The 15,918-nt window shown below is 50.2% G+C and overlaps 1 protein-coding gene across 1 annotated transcript; it reads right to left on the bottom strand.

Annotated features, from left to right (window-relative positions):
* Positions 1–1,341: 1,341 nt before the first annotated feature.
* Positions 1,342–10,782, bottom strand: LOC116938873 (uncharacterized). The gene is made up of 2 exons (XM_076059849.1): positions 10,081–10,782; positions 1,342–6,905 (listed from the first exon to the last, which is right to left on the bottom strand). The coding sequence occupies exons 1-2, from the start codon at positions 10,715–10,717 to the stop codon at positions 6,586–6,588; spliced, it is 957 nt and encodes a 318-aa protein (XP_075915964.1). The 5' UTR covers positions 10,718–10,782; the 3' UTR covers positions 1,342–6,585.
* Positions 10,783–15,918: the final 5,136 nt, after the last annotated feature.

Here is a 15,918-nt window from a genome sequence, read left to right as displayed (position 1 = left end):
GTGTCACACAACACGTGTTATAGTATCACACTATAGTGTCACACAACACGTGCTACAGTATCACACTATAGTGTCACACAACACGTGTTATAGCATCACACTATAGTGTCACACAACACGTGTTATAGCATCACACTATAGTATCACACAACACGTGTTATAGCATCACACTGTAGTGTCACACAACACGTGTTATAGTATCACACTATAGTGTCACACAACACGTGTTATAGTATCACACTATAGTGTCACACAACACGTGTTATAGTATCACACTATAGTGTCACACAACACGTGCTATAGTATCACACTATAGTTTCACACAACACGTGTTATAGTATCACACTATAGTGTCACGCAACACGTGTTATAGCATCACACTGTAGTGTCACACAACACGTGCTATAGTATCACACTATAGTGTCACACAACACGTGTTATAGTATCACACTATAGTGTCACACAACATGTGTTATAGTATCACACTATTGTGTCACGCAAGACGAGTTATAGTATCACCCTATAGTGTCACACAACACGTGTTATAGTATCACACTATAGTGTCACACAACACGTGTTATAGTATCACACTATAGTGTCACACAACACGTGTTATAGCATCACACTATAGTGTCACACAACACGTGTTATAGCATCACACTATAGTATCACACAACACGTGTTATAGCATCACACTGTAGTGTCACACAACATGTGTTATAGTATCACACTATAGTGTCACACAACACGTGCTATAGTATCACACTATAGTGTCACACAACACGTGCTATAGTATCACACTATAGTGTCACACAACATGTGTTATAGTATCACACTATAGTGTCACACAACGCGTGTTATAGTATCACACTATAGAGTCACACAACGCGTGCTATAGTATCACACGATAGTGTCACACAACACGTGCTATAGTATCACACTATAGTGTCACACAACACGTGCTATAGTATCACACTATAGTGTCACACAACGCGTGTTATAGTATCACACTATAGTGTCACACAACGCGTGTTATAGTATCACACTATAGTCACACAACGCGTGCTATAGTATCACACGATAGTGTCACACAACACGTGCTATAGTTTCACACTATAGTGTCACACAACGCGTGTTATAGTATCACATTATAGTGTCACACAACGCGTGTTATAGTATCACGTTATAGTGTCACACAACACGTGTTATAGTATCACACTATAGTGTCACAGAACATGTGTTATAGTATCACACTATAGAGTCACACAACACGTGTTATAGTATCACACTATAGTGTCACACAACACGTGCTATTGTATCACACTATAGTGTCACACAACACGTGTTATAGTATCACACTATAGTGTCACACAACACGTGCTATAGTATCACACTATAGTGTCACACAACGCGTGTTATAGTATCACACTAGAGTCACACAACACGTGCTACAGTATCACACTATAGTGTCACACAACACGTGTTATAGTATCACACTATAGTGTCACACAACACGTGCTATTGTATCACACTATAGTGTCACACAACGCGTGTTACAGTATCACACTACAGAGTCACACAATACGTGCAAACGCATCATACCAAAGTATAGTGTCACAACAACGCACGCTCGTCTCATGCGATAATCTTACACAATAGTATCACATCATAGCAGACTTTCTCCAAACCCCAGTCCACGCGATCCGCCACCACGCTACGTCTGTTCACGTTTACCCATTTCATCCCCATTCAAATACAAATTAACTCGTTCCACGCTGCAAGCGCCCCATGATTATTAAACACGTCCCACGTGACCACGTGACGCGCAACGCAACTAAAGCTGTCTGCGGCAACAGAGTCTATTCAAATTGCGATTGAGATGTAAGTGCGCGCGCGTCTACGCGTGAATAGCGTCACGTGGGACCTTGTTTCACAATCATCGGGCGCGTGCAGCGTCGAACAACTTGATTCGCATTGGAATGGGGAGGTAATCGTTTTTTTATATATATTGAAAAAAAAGCGAGCAGACGTAGCGTGGCGGCGGATCGCTGAGGGCTGGAGTTTGAGAAACCCTGCGCTCTGGTGTCGCGCAACGCGTGCTATAGCGTCACACTCTTAGTGTCACTGCACACGTACCACAGTGTACTACGACAGTGTAACATCAACACAAACTTTGGCGTCACATGCAGCCACCGAATACCGATTCACATTTCACGAATCCCGCACTCCTCCTCCTCCGTACTCCGTCTCCTTGTCGCACGGCGATACTGATCTCACTGCAAATGTTGTAATATTTATTAACTTTAGCTGCCACGAGTTGTGATTGGCTCGCAAGGAGCTTCACCCTGAGAGAGCTGTTACCCTAGAGGGGGGTGGGGGGGATGGTGCCACCCCTTCCCCCAGCCCCCGCCTGCCGGACCCTGCCCCAAAGCACCCCTTACCTACACCCCAAGCTACATCGGAGTTTGTAAAGATTTCGCATTAATCGAACCGATTCCGATGGATGCGTCAAGTCGTGTACTCCATCCCGCATTGCTGCTACCGTGGTTCTCCAGGCACGTGAACGAAATTATTAAACAAAAGTGTTTTACCAGGTAGGGCCCACTGAGCTGCATAGCGCTTTTTTTGTCTGTTTTAGAAACGCCCCGGTCACACACGATAGCTCAACGAAGTGGCTCATCACACAGAAATGTAGAGCGGACAAATACTCGAAACTCGCACGTTCATTCGAAATGTGGAGGCAAAAACCGGAGGACCCGGAGAGAGTCGGGATCGAAGCCACGACCTTCCTGTATACCAGGCGAGGTAGTTAAACATCTCCTAGCCACCGCATGTACAGTACATCACAGATGAAGCGATCGAAATCAATGTTTCACGAGCTCACGATATATAGCAACTAATCTTAACAGAGTGAGAACCATAATATTTACGGATTATACAAATGGAAGGAACATTGTTCAATGGGGGATCAATCAAGCGAGCAAAAACTGCGCAGACGATGACGGGGGGGGGGGGGGAGGGAAATCGCTCGCCAAAAAATAGCGAATCGACTCTTTAACGGAATCGTCACCTAAATTCGTCCAATCGCTGAGCAAACGCAAATCCTTGCGTGCCTCAAGATATCGAACCCATATTGCGGGAGCAACGCATCTCCTGCGAGCGAGCTGAATGTACACCGGCACGTGTGCCCACGCGGGTTCCCCTCGCTTTATGCGGTGGATGCGCTCCAATAAAAATGTGCGCACAAAGCGAATCCGCACAAAGGAGGCAGCTGCCTCCCAGAGTAGCGCGCGCTGTACACACGAGACGAACGTTGTTCTACGTCCGACTGCATAGCCGCATGTAGAGTGAATTCGAACCGCATTCCAGTGAGGTGTGCGTACAAATAGCTCCCTGCCACATGTATAATTGCGCAATCGCACAAAGCGAACCCCGCATAAAGCGAGGGAAAGTTGTAGCTAGACTGACAAACCTCACTGTCGCGGTGATTACCTATATAGGGGGGCAATACGGGGGGGGGGGGGGGGGTTAGGGAGGCGGGGTTTATTCCCTGCAAATGTAGCGCATTTGAGATTACTGATAAAGGAGATTCCAGATAAAGGAGATTCCTGATAAAGGAGATTCCAGATAAAGGAGATTCCAGATAAAGGAGATTCCAGATAAAGGAGATTCCTGATAAAGGAGATTCCTGATAAAGGATATTCCAGATAAAGGAGATTCCAGATAAAGGAGATTCCAGATAAAGGAGATTCCTGATAAAGGAGATTCCAGATAAAGGAGATTCCAGATAAAGGAGATTCCAGATAAAGGAGATTCCTGATAAAGGAGATTCCTGATAAAGGAGATTCCGGATAAAGGAGATTCCAGATAAAGGAGATTCCAGATAAAGGAGATTCCTGATAAAGGGGATTCCTGATAAAGGAGATTCCAGATAAAGGAGATTCCATATAAAGGAGATTCCAGACGAAGGAGATTCCAGATAAAGGAGATTCCAGATAAAGGAGATTCCTGATAAAGGAGATTCCAGATAAAGGAGATTCCAGATAAAGGAGATTCCAGATAAAGGAGATTCCTGCCAAGCAGCCCCGAAGGGGCACGACTCCGAAACGTCTACTCAACCGCGAATGTTTCTGTTGCAGTGACATCTCCGCTAAGAGAGGCTTCGCATTCTCACTGAGTATGTCCCTGGAGTTGTTACGTAGGCTGGAGTAGGGTGGCACGTGACTAGTAGCCAGAGCTCGAGGTATACTGGATGTTAGTGTGGCCGGGTGCGGGAATATTGATCCAGGCACGCCGATCTCGACAACCCCGGTTGAAACGTTATGCCCTGCCGCTTCATGATGAATATGCCGCATAACCGACGGAGACGTTCCAGGCGACTGTATAGTCGTGCTTTTGGGTAAACATGGAGATTCATTTATTTTTAAAAAAGGACACAAATGCATTGCCCGTGTAAAAACCGGCCATTGCATATCGCACGCGTCCCCTTCGTTGCCGTGCCGAGCCCAGTGCCGCTGGGGGCCTTTGCCAGGTCTCCTGTGAGAGACGTCAGCGTCTGGAGCAGATCACAATGCACCGTGCATCGTAGCGCGGCGCCATGGGACCATAGCACCATCGACCATGGCATAATGGGTCATGGTGCTATGGATCATAGCGCTATGGATCATAGCGTTATGAATCATAGCGTTATGAAGCATAGCGTCATGGATCATAGCGTTATGAATCATAGCGCTATGGATCATAACGTTATGAAGCATAGCGTCATGGATCATAGCGTTATGAATCATAGCGTCATGGATCATAGCGTTATGAATCACAGCGTCATGGATCATAGCGTCATCAATCATAGCGCTATGAATCACAGCGTCATGGATCATAGCGTCATGGATCATAGCGTTATGCATCATAGCGCCATGAATCATAGCGTTATGAATCATAGCATTATGAATCATCGCGCCATGGATCATAGCGTTATGAATCACAGCGTTATGAATCATAGCGCCATGGATCATAGCGCTATGAATCACAGCGTTATGAATCATAGCGCCGTGAGTCATAGCACAAATGATACTATGCAGCAAAGCACAGCGCATTGGGATCACAGCACCACGGAGCACATAGCACGGTGGCGTGGCGGCTCCCACAGTCCCCGTCTCAATGCGACTCAGTCACAGGGAGTGTCGTCGGCAAATGTGTATGAGTGCTTGTGAAATAAGAGCACCTTCAGCCTCGAAGTGCACCTAGTCTGGCACAATCGCTGTGATTGCGTCATCATAACTCGGTGGCGAATGGCGGCCGGTGGTGTTGGCCGCGTGCCGTGCCGGCCTTCAGAGGTGCTCGCTCATCGCACTTGCCCCAACAGTCTGTTAAAGGCTATACGGGGATCTTTGTCTTTGTATGTGTGTGTCTCTGCTTGTGTCTGTGTTGCCTTTCTCTGCTTGTGTGTCTGTCTGTGTGTCTCCGTGTCTGTGTTTAGTCTCTATCTCAAATTTAGTTCTACCTGATGACGGTTGCTTGTGTTGCAATCGAAACGTCGTACTCTATTATTTAATTAATTTTCTTTCTACGTGATGTTTACCGAAAGAACCAAAGAGTTCGTTTAAGTCGTGTCATTTGTTTATGTGCGCGCGCGTGGAGAGCGGTGGTGCAGTGGTCTGTACACTGCACTACGAATCTTGGCAACCCAAGTTCGATCCCCGCTCACGGCAAATATCAATGGCAAACATCCGAACCGGTCTTGGGCCTCCCTTAGGTCGACGAAGCCTTAAGTGAGGACCTGGTGCGGTGTGTAAGTGTCAGCACTGGGGAGACAAAGGCGGTCGGGAGTGGTGCTGACCACCCACCCCCTCGTGTTCCCTGCCAGCCTCCGTAGTGTGCTCGCTAACACCACTTGCCCCAACAGTCTGTTGAAGACTATACGGGGAGATCTTTATCTTTGTAGTTCATCTCGCGTAAAGCATTTGTTTCTAAAGTCTTTGAGGCTGAGCGAGAGATATTCGCGTCTTGTGTCCTGCGTCCTGTGCGAGCGTGTGCATGCATACGAGAATGTGCGTGTGTATATATGGGGAGCGGTAGTGTAGCGGTTAGCGCGCTGCGCTACGACTCTGACGACTCCCGCTCACGGCCGACACCAGTGACGATTATATGAACCGGTTCTGGGCCTCCCCTAGGTCGACTCAGCCTCAAATCCGTACCTGGTGCTGTGCGTAAAAACATCGCTACTAGGGATGACAAAGGCGACCGGGCGTGGTGCTGACCACCCACCCCCTCGTTTGCCGTTCTGGCCTTAATAGGTGCTCGCTAACAGCACTTGCCCCAACCGTCTGTTAAGGCTACACGGGGAATATTTTTTGTAGGTGCGTATGTAGGCACTGTAAAGGTGTGCATGCGTGTCCGTCCGTTTGCCTGTCTGTCTGTCCCTCGTCTTTCTCCCTCCCTGTCCGTTCGTCTGCCTGTCTAACCACAGTCTACCTCCCCGTCCGCCTGTCCACCCATCCACCCGCCCCGTCCGCCTCCAGAGAAATCCGCGGTGGTCCGCGTGGCAAAAATCAGCCGCGGTTCTGCTGCTGCTGCTGCGAATCGCGACTACGACGAAGCCGCCGCCGCCGCCTTGCGCGCAGCAGGAGAGCCCCTGCCGAGAAGCTTCTTCTCCTTGACGCGCCGGTTCTGGAACCAAATGGTCACCTGGCGCTCCGTGAGGTCGGCCAGGGCCGCCACGCGTCGCCGCCTCTCCCTCGTCACGAACCTGCAGGCCGCGAACTCGCGCTCGAGAGACCGCAGCTGCGCCTTGCTGTAGGGCACGCGCCTCTTGCGCGAGCGGCGCGGCGCCGGGTCCGCGGGATGGAGCACCAGGAGCTGCTGATGATGCTGCTGCTGATGCTGCATGGGAGGGGGTGATACCTCACCTGGGGTGGGGGTGAGGTTGATAAGGGGGGGGGGGTTATGACGTCACCCACACCAATAACAACAAAAACAGCACACAGCGTTGAAATGCGGTGGTTTTTTCTGGAAGGCTTTGCTGTTTTTTCCAGGATTTTTTTCTGTTGCGTGTAGTCACTTTAAGATGTTTTCTTGTTCATGTTTTTGTTTTGCTGCGGTTGCACCCGAGTCAAGAGCCGCACGGCTCACAGGGTTATACCTAATAAATGAAACAACTGGAACAACAACAACAACCGCCGTTCATCACGAAGTAGCGTTGACGTCACCGCGCCGCTGTGTGCCACCCGAGGCCTGCGTAAAGTTTGTCATGGGGTTCACTGTCACCGAGATGACTGGCAGGTGCACCAGCTGCGCTATGCCCACTGTGCCAACTCTCTGCGTTGTAGACAAGGTGTGGGGGGGGAGGCTGTGGAGCGGGGGTATTGTAGAGAGACAATCGAAAACACGGGGGGCGGGGCAGAGAAGGCGGGGATCCTCCGGGGACCCCCCCCCTCCCCCCCAGGGAGGGAAATGAGAGACAATTGGACAGAGGGTGGGGTACCGGTAGGGTGGGGGGGGGGGCACGGGATAGACAATGGGACCATGGGAGAGGTGGGATACTCGAGATAATGGAACAATTAGAGACGAGAGAGGTACGGGGGGGGGGGGGGGGACAATGGGATACGCCGGGGGGACAGCGGGCAGAGAGAGGGACACTGTGGGGGTAGGGTCAATGGGAAACACTGGGGGGCAATCGGCGGTGTGGGGGGCGGGATCATTTGGGATTGTAGGACACGGGGGGGAGGGGGGGTTCGACTCGGGTCGCGTACTGGTGGGGTACAAGGATGGGGTTAGGGTTGGGTGTTTGTGTTCGGAGTATGTGTCAGGGCTATGGTCTTGGTTAGGGGTTAGGGTTAGGGCCTTGTGTGAGGGTATAGGATTATAAGGTTGGTATTCGTGTCAGTGTTAGGGTTAGGCTTGGAGATGAGGTTAGTCATGGGGTCTAGTGTTAGGGTAGCACATAATAAGGTTAGTGTGAGGGTTAGGGGTGATTGCTAGGGCTATCGTCTAGGTTATGGTTCAGTTTTAGGGCTCGTGTGTTAGGGTTGGGGTCATGGTTATGGGTTACAATGCTAGGGCCTAGCGATATGGGTTATCGTTAGGGCCTGATGTTAGTGGTGAGCGTGAGGACCTGTTGTTGTGTTAGGAGCTCGGGTTAGCGTTATGGGACTGTTGTTAGGGTTAGGGTCAGCGTTATGAGGCTGTTGTTAGGGTTAGGGTCAGCGTTATAGGACTGTTGTTAGGGTCAACGTTATAGGACTGTTGTTAGGGTTAGCGGACTGCTGTTAGGATTAACGTTATGGGACGGTTTTTAGTGTTACGTTTCGGGAATTTTGTTAGGGTTAGCTTTATGTGACTCTTGTTAGGGTTAGCATTATGAGACGTGTTAGGGTTAGCATTATGAGACGTGTTAGGGTTAGCTTTATGTGACTTTTGTTAGGGTTATGGGACTGTAGTTAGGGTCAGCGGACTGTTGCTAGGGTTATCGGACTGTTGTTAGGGTTAGCGTCATGGGACTGTTGCTAGGGTTATCGGACTGTTGTTAGGGTTAGCGTGGTGGGACTGATGCTAGGGTTAGCGGACTGTTGTTAGGGTTATTGGCATGGGACTGTTGCTAGGGTTAGCGGACTGTTGTTAGGGTTATTGTCATGGGACTGTTGCTAGGGTTAGCGGACTGTTGTTAGGGTTATTGTCATGGGACTGTTGCTAGGGTTATCGGACTGTTGTTAAGGTTAGCGTGGTGAGACTGTTGCTAGGGTTAGCGGACCGTTGTTAGGGTTATTGTCATGGGACTGTTGCTAGAGTTATCGACTGTTGCTAGGGTTATCGCACTGTTGCTAGGGTTATCGGACTGTTGCTAGGGTTATTGGACTGTCGTTAGGATTATCGCACTGTTGCTAGGGTTATCGGACTGTTGCTAGGGTTATCGGACTGTTGCTAGGGTTATCGACTGTTGCTAGGGTTATCGCACTGTTGCTAGGGTTATCGGACTGTTGCTAGGGTTATCGGACTGTCGTTAGGGTTATCGCACTGTTGCTAGGGTTATCGGACTGTCGCTAGGGTTATCGACTGTTGCTAGGATTATCGGACTGTCGCTAAGGTTATCGGACTGTTGCTAGGGTTATCGACTGTTGCTAGGATTATCGGGCTGTCGCTAGGGTTATCGCACTGTTGCTAGGGTTATCGCACTGTTGTTAGGGTTATCGACTGTCGCTAGGGTTATCGCACTGTTGCTAGGGTTATTGCACTGTTGCTAGGGTTATCGGACTGTTGTTAGGGTTATCGCACTGTTGCTAGGGTTATCGGACTGTTGCTAGGGTTATCGGACTGTCGCTGGGGCTATCCGACTGTCGTTAGGGTGTCGCGTTGGAGCGACGAGCACGTGACGCATCTGAGATCTCGCGTCCTGCTGACGTCAGCGAGTTTCAATCTGTGCACGGATTTTATGGGCGGCGGGGGGGGCGCGGGCTATGGCAGCCGCGAACGCAGCAGCCGCGCGTGCAGCTGCAACGGAACGAAAATCAGCAGCAGCAGCAGCATCCGTACATGCAGCAGCAACACAAGCAGCAACAGCATCCGCGCATGCAACAGCAGCAGCACCGCATGCTGTCGCTGTGTCCGCGCGTCCCCCGGCTCGAGGGAGCGTGGCCCCCCGAACTCACGATGCCCCGGGGGTGCCGGGCGGCCTACGCGTCGCCACGCGGACACGCGCGTTCCTCCTATGCCGCCGGTAGCCGCGGGCATCGGCTCGCTTTTATCCGCTTTAACGTCACACTCCACGCGAGGTGGAGGGATACCTTGTTGGTGGAGCGATGATAGCATGTTTATATATTTTTTTAAAAAAAAATTTTTGCCAAATATCACGTCTAGTCTTTCAAGGCCACCATGGGAATGCACGTCGACTGCCCGTTCGCGATTATACGTAATGAATTCCCACATATGCACCGTAAGTGGCTACGATAACGGTGCCGCGAACACGCAATGACATTGTTATTGTTTTGTTGTCACATTGTCATTCATCGAGAAGGAAACAAACGAGCCGATACGCGTTGCACCATCACGGCCATCACTCAAATATAATCACAGCAACAACGCATTTACCGGCCGCGCCCGCCTTCCACACGAGCCCGAGCTGCTGCTGCTGATGATGATGCTGCTGCTGATGCTGCTGCTGCTGCTGATGATAATAATGTGGGGTCTCCATGGCGCAGAACACGGAGGGGGGCCCCCCCCCCCAGCCTCCGCTCACTGCCCACGCCTGACCTCCGCCCCCGCCCAGCATCGTCTCGGCCTCGAAGCAGGGCGCGGCGAATCCCGGGCACAGCGCCCCTCCGTACGAATCTCCCTCTCCGAGCAGCGACGCGGTGGGTCGGTTCGCGTCGCCCCCCCCTCCTCCTCCTCCGCCCCCCCAATGGGGGCTACCGCTGCCGGGCTGGAGGCTCACGGCCAGCCCCCCGCGACACGAGACGCCGCCACCGCCGCCGCCGCCGCACGGAGTTTCGCCCGCGCCGCGCGGCCGGCACTCGCAGGGCGCTCGCGGACAGGGGGGGGGGCACGCGCAGAGCCAACGCGGCCGCGTGCGCGACGCGTCCGGCACCGGGGCGGGAGCGAAGGCGCCTCCGTCGGGCTCCCCGTGGAGGTGAGGCTCTCCCATGGCTCGCGTGGCGGCAGCAGCAGCAGCGGAGGAGGAGGAGGAGGAGGTGGTGGTGGTGGTGGCTGTGCGTCTCGCCGGGTCCATCCCACCTCCGCGTTTTTTTCCCCGCTGCTCCCAGCAAACATCCTCGATCTGAACGGTCCCTGGGAATGAGCGGCGCCCCCCCCCCCCCCTTGTTTAGCCGCGTGACGTCTTCGGGCAGCCGCATCGCCACGTGACCTCGGAGCGGCGCGGTTCCATCGCGGGGATTGGGAGCAGCACAAAAACAACAACAACAACACTGGTGTTGTTGTTGTTGGTGTTGTTGTGACGTTTGTTTACTTGGCCGGGAAAGCATCGATGATGCGCGTGGCTATGTGTGTTTTGTTTTTCACAGCAAGACCAGAGTGTTATTGACGAATGTGTGGGATTTGTGTTGTTGTTTGTTTGTGTTTGTGCAACACTCTCAACGCAGCACCACCAAATCATATTTTACAATTTTGAGTCATTTACGAGGAATTAAAAAAAATATAAAAATTGGGCCACGACGCCGGCGCACGACGGCCTGCTCTTGTGAATCACGTCACGGGATCTTTAACGTTAACAACATCAACATCGTCACCACTGACATCGTTACAACGAAAGTGAAGGTAAACAACCGTCAACATTTATCAATCACACCGTCATCAAATCACCACCACACCATTATCAGCATCATCGTCATCGCTATCATCACCACTGTCATGATCAGGGATTCGGTAAACCAACATAACAACAATAAGACATTTTTTCTTCCGAATTCAGTGAAACAAACTCAATAGTTCAAGAACCGCAATGCAATGTGGATTACGAGACGGTGGGTCCTTTATAAATAACGTCACGAAGCAGTCCTTCAAGAGCCACATGCCCCTCCGGACCCGAAGGTCATGATTGTGATTATATATCAGTGTTAATATCGTGAATAATAATACCAACATCATCATCGTCAGCAACATGTCGCCTCATGCACACACACACACATATAGCCTGCACGGGTGTGTGTGTGTGTCTCTGGGGACCTACGCCAGTGACGATTATCTGAGCCGGTGCTGGGCCTCCCATAGGTCGACTCAGCCTCAAACGAGTACCTGGTGCAGGGTGTGTGTAAAACATCGCGCCACTTGGGAGACAAAGTTCGGCCGTTCCGTGATGCTGGTCACCCCACACCGTCGTGTGTCGTGCCGGCCTTCATGAGTACTCGCTAAAAGCACTTGCCCCGACTGTCTGTTGAATCTTGATTTGAAGCTTTTGTCACTGCAGGAATCCATACTCTCGTGTTTCTTTCGGTAAAGTCACGTAAGGTAGAATATAATAATAAAAAGAACACGACGTTTGCGGTCGCCACACAAGCGTCCGTCATCGGGTGAGAAAGAACGATCTGCTGTTGTGGCTTTACACGGAATGTTTGGCTCTGGGGAGCGGTCGTGCAACGATCAGTGCGCTTCGCTACGATCCCGGGGACACCCGAGTTCGATTCACACTCACGGCGAAGCAGCTATTAAAGACAGCACGGCGCACGAGGGTGATGGTGGTAGGCGCAATCACCACGCCCGATCGTCATTGACTGCCCAAGTGGTGATGTGTTTACATTCTGCAGGAGGTACTCATGCAAGGCTGAGTAGACCTAGAGGAGGCCCGGGGCCAGTTTAAATATCGCCCTCGCCACTGATGTCTGGCCGCTGTCGGAAAGCGGACTCGGGTTTTGCGGCGTCATTTCGTGAACTGTTGTGACACGTCCGAACAAAGACGAAGATCCCCCGTATAGCCTGAACAGACTGTTGGGGCAAGTGCTGTTAGCGAACACCTATAAAGGCCGGCACGGCACACAGAGGGGGTGGGTGGCCAACACCACGCCGGGCCGCCTTTGTCTCCCTGGTGGCGATGTTCACACAACGCACCAGCAATTCATTTGAGGCTGAGTCGACCCAGGGGAGGCCCAGGACCGGTTCAGATGATCGTCACTTGGTGTTGGTGGTGGCCGCTGCTACCACTGCGCACAAACACACGCGGCGTGAACAGGCGCACAACACGCGCACGCACATAGCGAGCCGAGCCATCGACGTGACAGCCAGCATTGCAAATTAAACAACTGTGGTGGTGGCAATGCCTTGAGAATTGACGGGTGACCATTTGGTCGGAATTCGTTCGCGTGACTCTCTCAATGTGAGTCATATCGCTGGTGTACGGCACTCATAGGCTGGACTATAATGGAGTGTTGTGCATTACAGCGTGCTGTATTATAGTGTCCTGCATTACAGCATGCTGTACTTTAGTGTCCTGCATTACAGCGTGCTGTACTATAGTGTTCTGTATTACAGCGTGCTGTACTACAGTGTTCTGTATTACAGCGTGCTGTACTATAGTGTACTTCATTACAGCATGCTGTACTATAGTGTTCTGTATTACAGCGTGCTGTACTATAGTGTTTTGTATTACAGCGTGCTGTACTATAGTGTTCTGTATTACAGCGTGCTGTAGTATAGTGTTTTTCATTACAGCGTGCTGTACTACAGTGTTCTGTATTACAGCGTGCTGTACTATAGTGTTCTTCATTACAGCGTGCTGTACTATAGTGTTCTGTATTACAGCGTGCTGTACTATAGTGTACTTCATTACAGCGTGCTGTACTAGAGTGTTCTGTATTACAGCGTGCTGTACTATAGTGTCCTTCATTACAGCGTGCTGTACTATAGTGTTCTGTATTACAGCGTGCTGTACTAGAGTGTTCTGTATTACAGCGTGCTGTACTATAGTGTTCTTCATTACAGCGTGCTGTACTATAGTGTTGTGTATTACAGCGTGCTGTACTATAGTGTACTGTATTACAGCGTGCTGTACTATAGTGTTCTTCATTACAGCGTGCTGTACTACAGTGTTCTGTATTACAGCGTGCTGTACTATAGTGTTCTGTATTACAGCATGCTGTACTATAGTGTTCTTCATTGCAGCGTGCTGTACTATAGTGTTCTGTATTACAGCGTGCTGTACTTTAGTGTCCTGCATTACAGCGTGCTGTACTATAGTGTTCTTCATTGCAGCGTGCTGTACTATAGTGTTCTGTATTACAGCGTGCTGTACTATAGTGTTCTGTATTACAGCGTGATGTACTATAGTGTTCTTCATTGCAGCGTGCTGTACTATAGTGTTCTTCATTGCAGCGTGCTGTACTATAGTGTTGTGTATTACAGCGTGCTGTACTATAGTGGTGTGTATTACAGCGTGCTGTACTATAGTGGTGTGTATTACAGCGTGCTGTACTATAGTGGTGTGTATTACAGCGTGCTGTACTATAGTGGTGTGTATTACAGCGTGCTGTACTATAGTGGTGTGTATTACAGCGTACTGTACTATAGTGGTGTGTATTACAGCGTGCTGTACTATAGTGTTCTGTATTACAGCGTGCTGTACTATAGTGTTCTTCATTACAGCGTGCTGTACTATAGTGTTCTGTATTACAGCGTGCTGTACTATAGTGTTCTGTATTACAGCGTGCTGTACTATAGTGTTCTGTATTACAGCGTGCTGTATTATAGTGGTCTGTATTATAGCATGCTGTATTATCGCGTGCTGCACTATATCGTGTATTATGGCGTGCTGTACTATAGCGTGCTGCACTATAGCGTGTATTATGGCGTGCTGCACTATATCGTGTATTATGGCGTGCTGTACTATAGCATGCTGCACTATATAATGTACTATAGCGTGCTGCACTATAGCATGCTGCACTATATCGTGTATTATGGCGTGCTGTACTATAGCATGCTGCACTATATCGTGTATTATGGCGTGCTGTATTATGGCGTGCTGCACTATTGCTTTCTGTAACATCGAACGTACGGCCGGGGCTAAAACACAGCGAGTTGAGCGCAGTCGGGAGCACAGCTGGTATCTGGCGATACACCCCACTACTTAGCAAAATAAAACAAAACTAAAAGACCAATACGTGTACGGCGCAGAGAGAGAGAAGAGATAAAGCAAGAGATCGGCCCACGAATACAGAGATTCATAGTTGGTCACACGTGATGTTTGGAACTCTCACGACCAATGTATGCGGTGTTTTGTTTCGATTGTGGCGAAATGCAAATTACCGTGTTTGTGAAGACGATTCCCAATTGGGTGATGTTGGTAGAAAGTCTTGAGCTACGCAAGTTTCCCTCGCTTTATGCGGCCGTTATGGTAGGGGTAGTAGATGCGTTCCAAAAAAAAGGGGGCGCACAAAGCGAAGCCGCACATGGAGACAGCTGCCTGCCTGCCGAGTAGTGCACAAACAATGTTGTCGCACCTCAGTGAATTGAAACCCAATTGGGCGATTTAAAAAAATGTATATATAGAGAGATCGGTTAGCCGCATATAAGCGAGGTCGCACATACCGAACCCGCATAAAACGAGGGAAACCTGTACGGAGAGCAATTGGATGTTGTGACCGTACATTGTTCTGCAGTGGTTTATTTGATAACCTGTCGCTGGTGGTGTAATGGTGTCGGGAATTAAATTACGCTGCGGTGAATGGTTAAAATCTGCAGTTAATTACTTTATTTTGCTGTGGAATTAACGCAATTATGTATAGCGGATTATTTAGTTATGTACGTGAATGACGCAGCGAAGCGTCGGACATGATTGCCTGCGCGCACCATCGCTCGTATCCGCTTCACGCCCCATACAGAGACAAAGATCCCCCGTATAGCCTTCATAGACTTGTCGGGCAAGTGCTGTTCACGAGTACCTATGAAGGCCGACACGGCACACGAGGGAGTGGGTGACCAGCACCACGCCCGGCCGCTTTTGTCTCCCGAGCGGGAGACAAAGGCGGCCCGTGGGCTGGAACCCAACTCGCCACACCACCGCTCCTCACGCTCCATGCACAGGAGTGAACTTTACGAAACGAATAACAGGTTCAGCGCAATGAAGTAAGTCTCCTGTGGAAGGCGAGTGGGCCGAAACGTCGACAAGCAAATATCTTCATACACACGCCCCCTGCGCAGTATATTTGGTTTTGTTTTGGCACAGGTAAAACCCACTGGGACAATACCTGCTCAGTTTCGATGGGGACCTGGTTACACCATGTTCAGCTGCAGGCTCACGACGGCAAACCAAAATGCACAACACACAAACAACTTGCACGCGGTCATGTTTGATAAGGGAAAGGTCGTGCGTCAAGATGGTAGAACCACAGCACACGGACTACACCAAGACCAATATAGCTGTGCGTCTGTATGGTACATATCCCTCACCGTGTATGCAGGGCTGGATTAGGGGTTGTGAGAGGC

The sequence above is a fragment of the Petromyzon marinus genome, chromosome 4, assembly GCF_048934315.1.
Source record: "Petromyzon marinus isolate PM22_M1 ecotype Great Lakes invasive population chromosome 4, UKy_Petmar_22M1.pri1.0, whole genome shotgun sequence".
Classification (NCBI taxonomy): Eukaryota; Metazoa; Chordata; class Hyperoartia; order Petromyzontiformes; family Petromyzontidae; genus Petromyzon; species Petromyzon marinus.
This window is presented reverse-complemented; position numbering and strand designations above follow the sequence as displayed.

Coding starts and splice junctions, on each gene's coding strand:
- LOC116938873 (XM_076059849.1), bottom strand. CDS start 10,717: ATGGACCCGGCGAGACGCACAGCCACCACCACCACCACCTCCTCCTCC. Junction 6,906..10,080: donor GTGGAAGGCGGGCGCGGCCG/GTAAATGCGTTG, acceptor CCCCCACCCCAG/GTGAGGTATCACCCCCTCCC.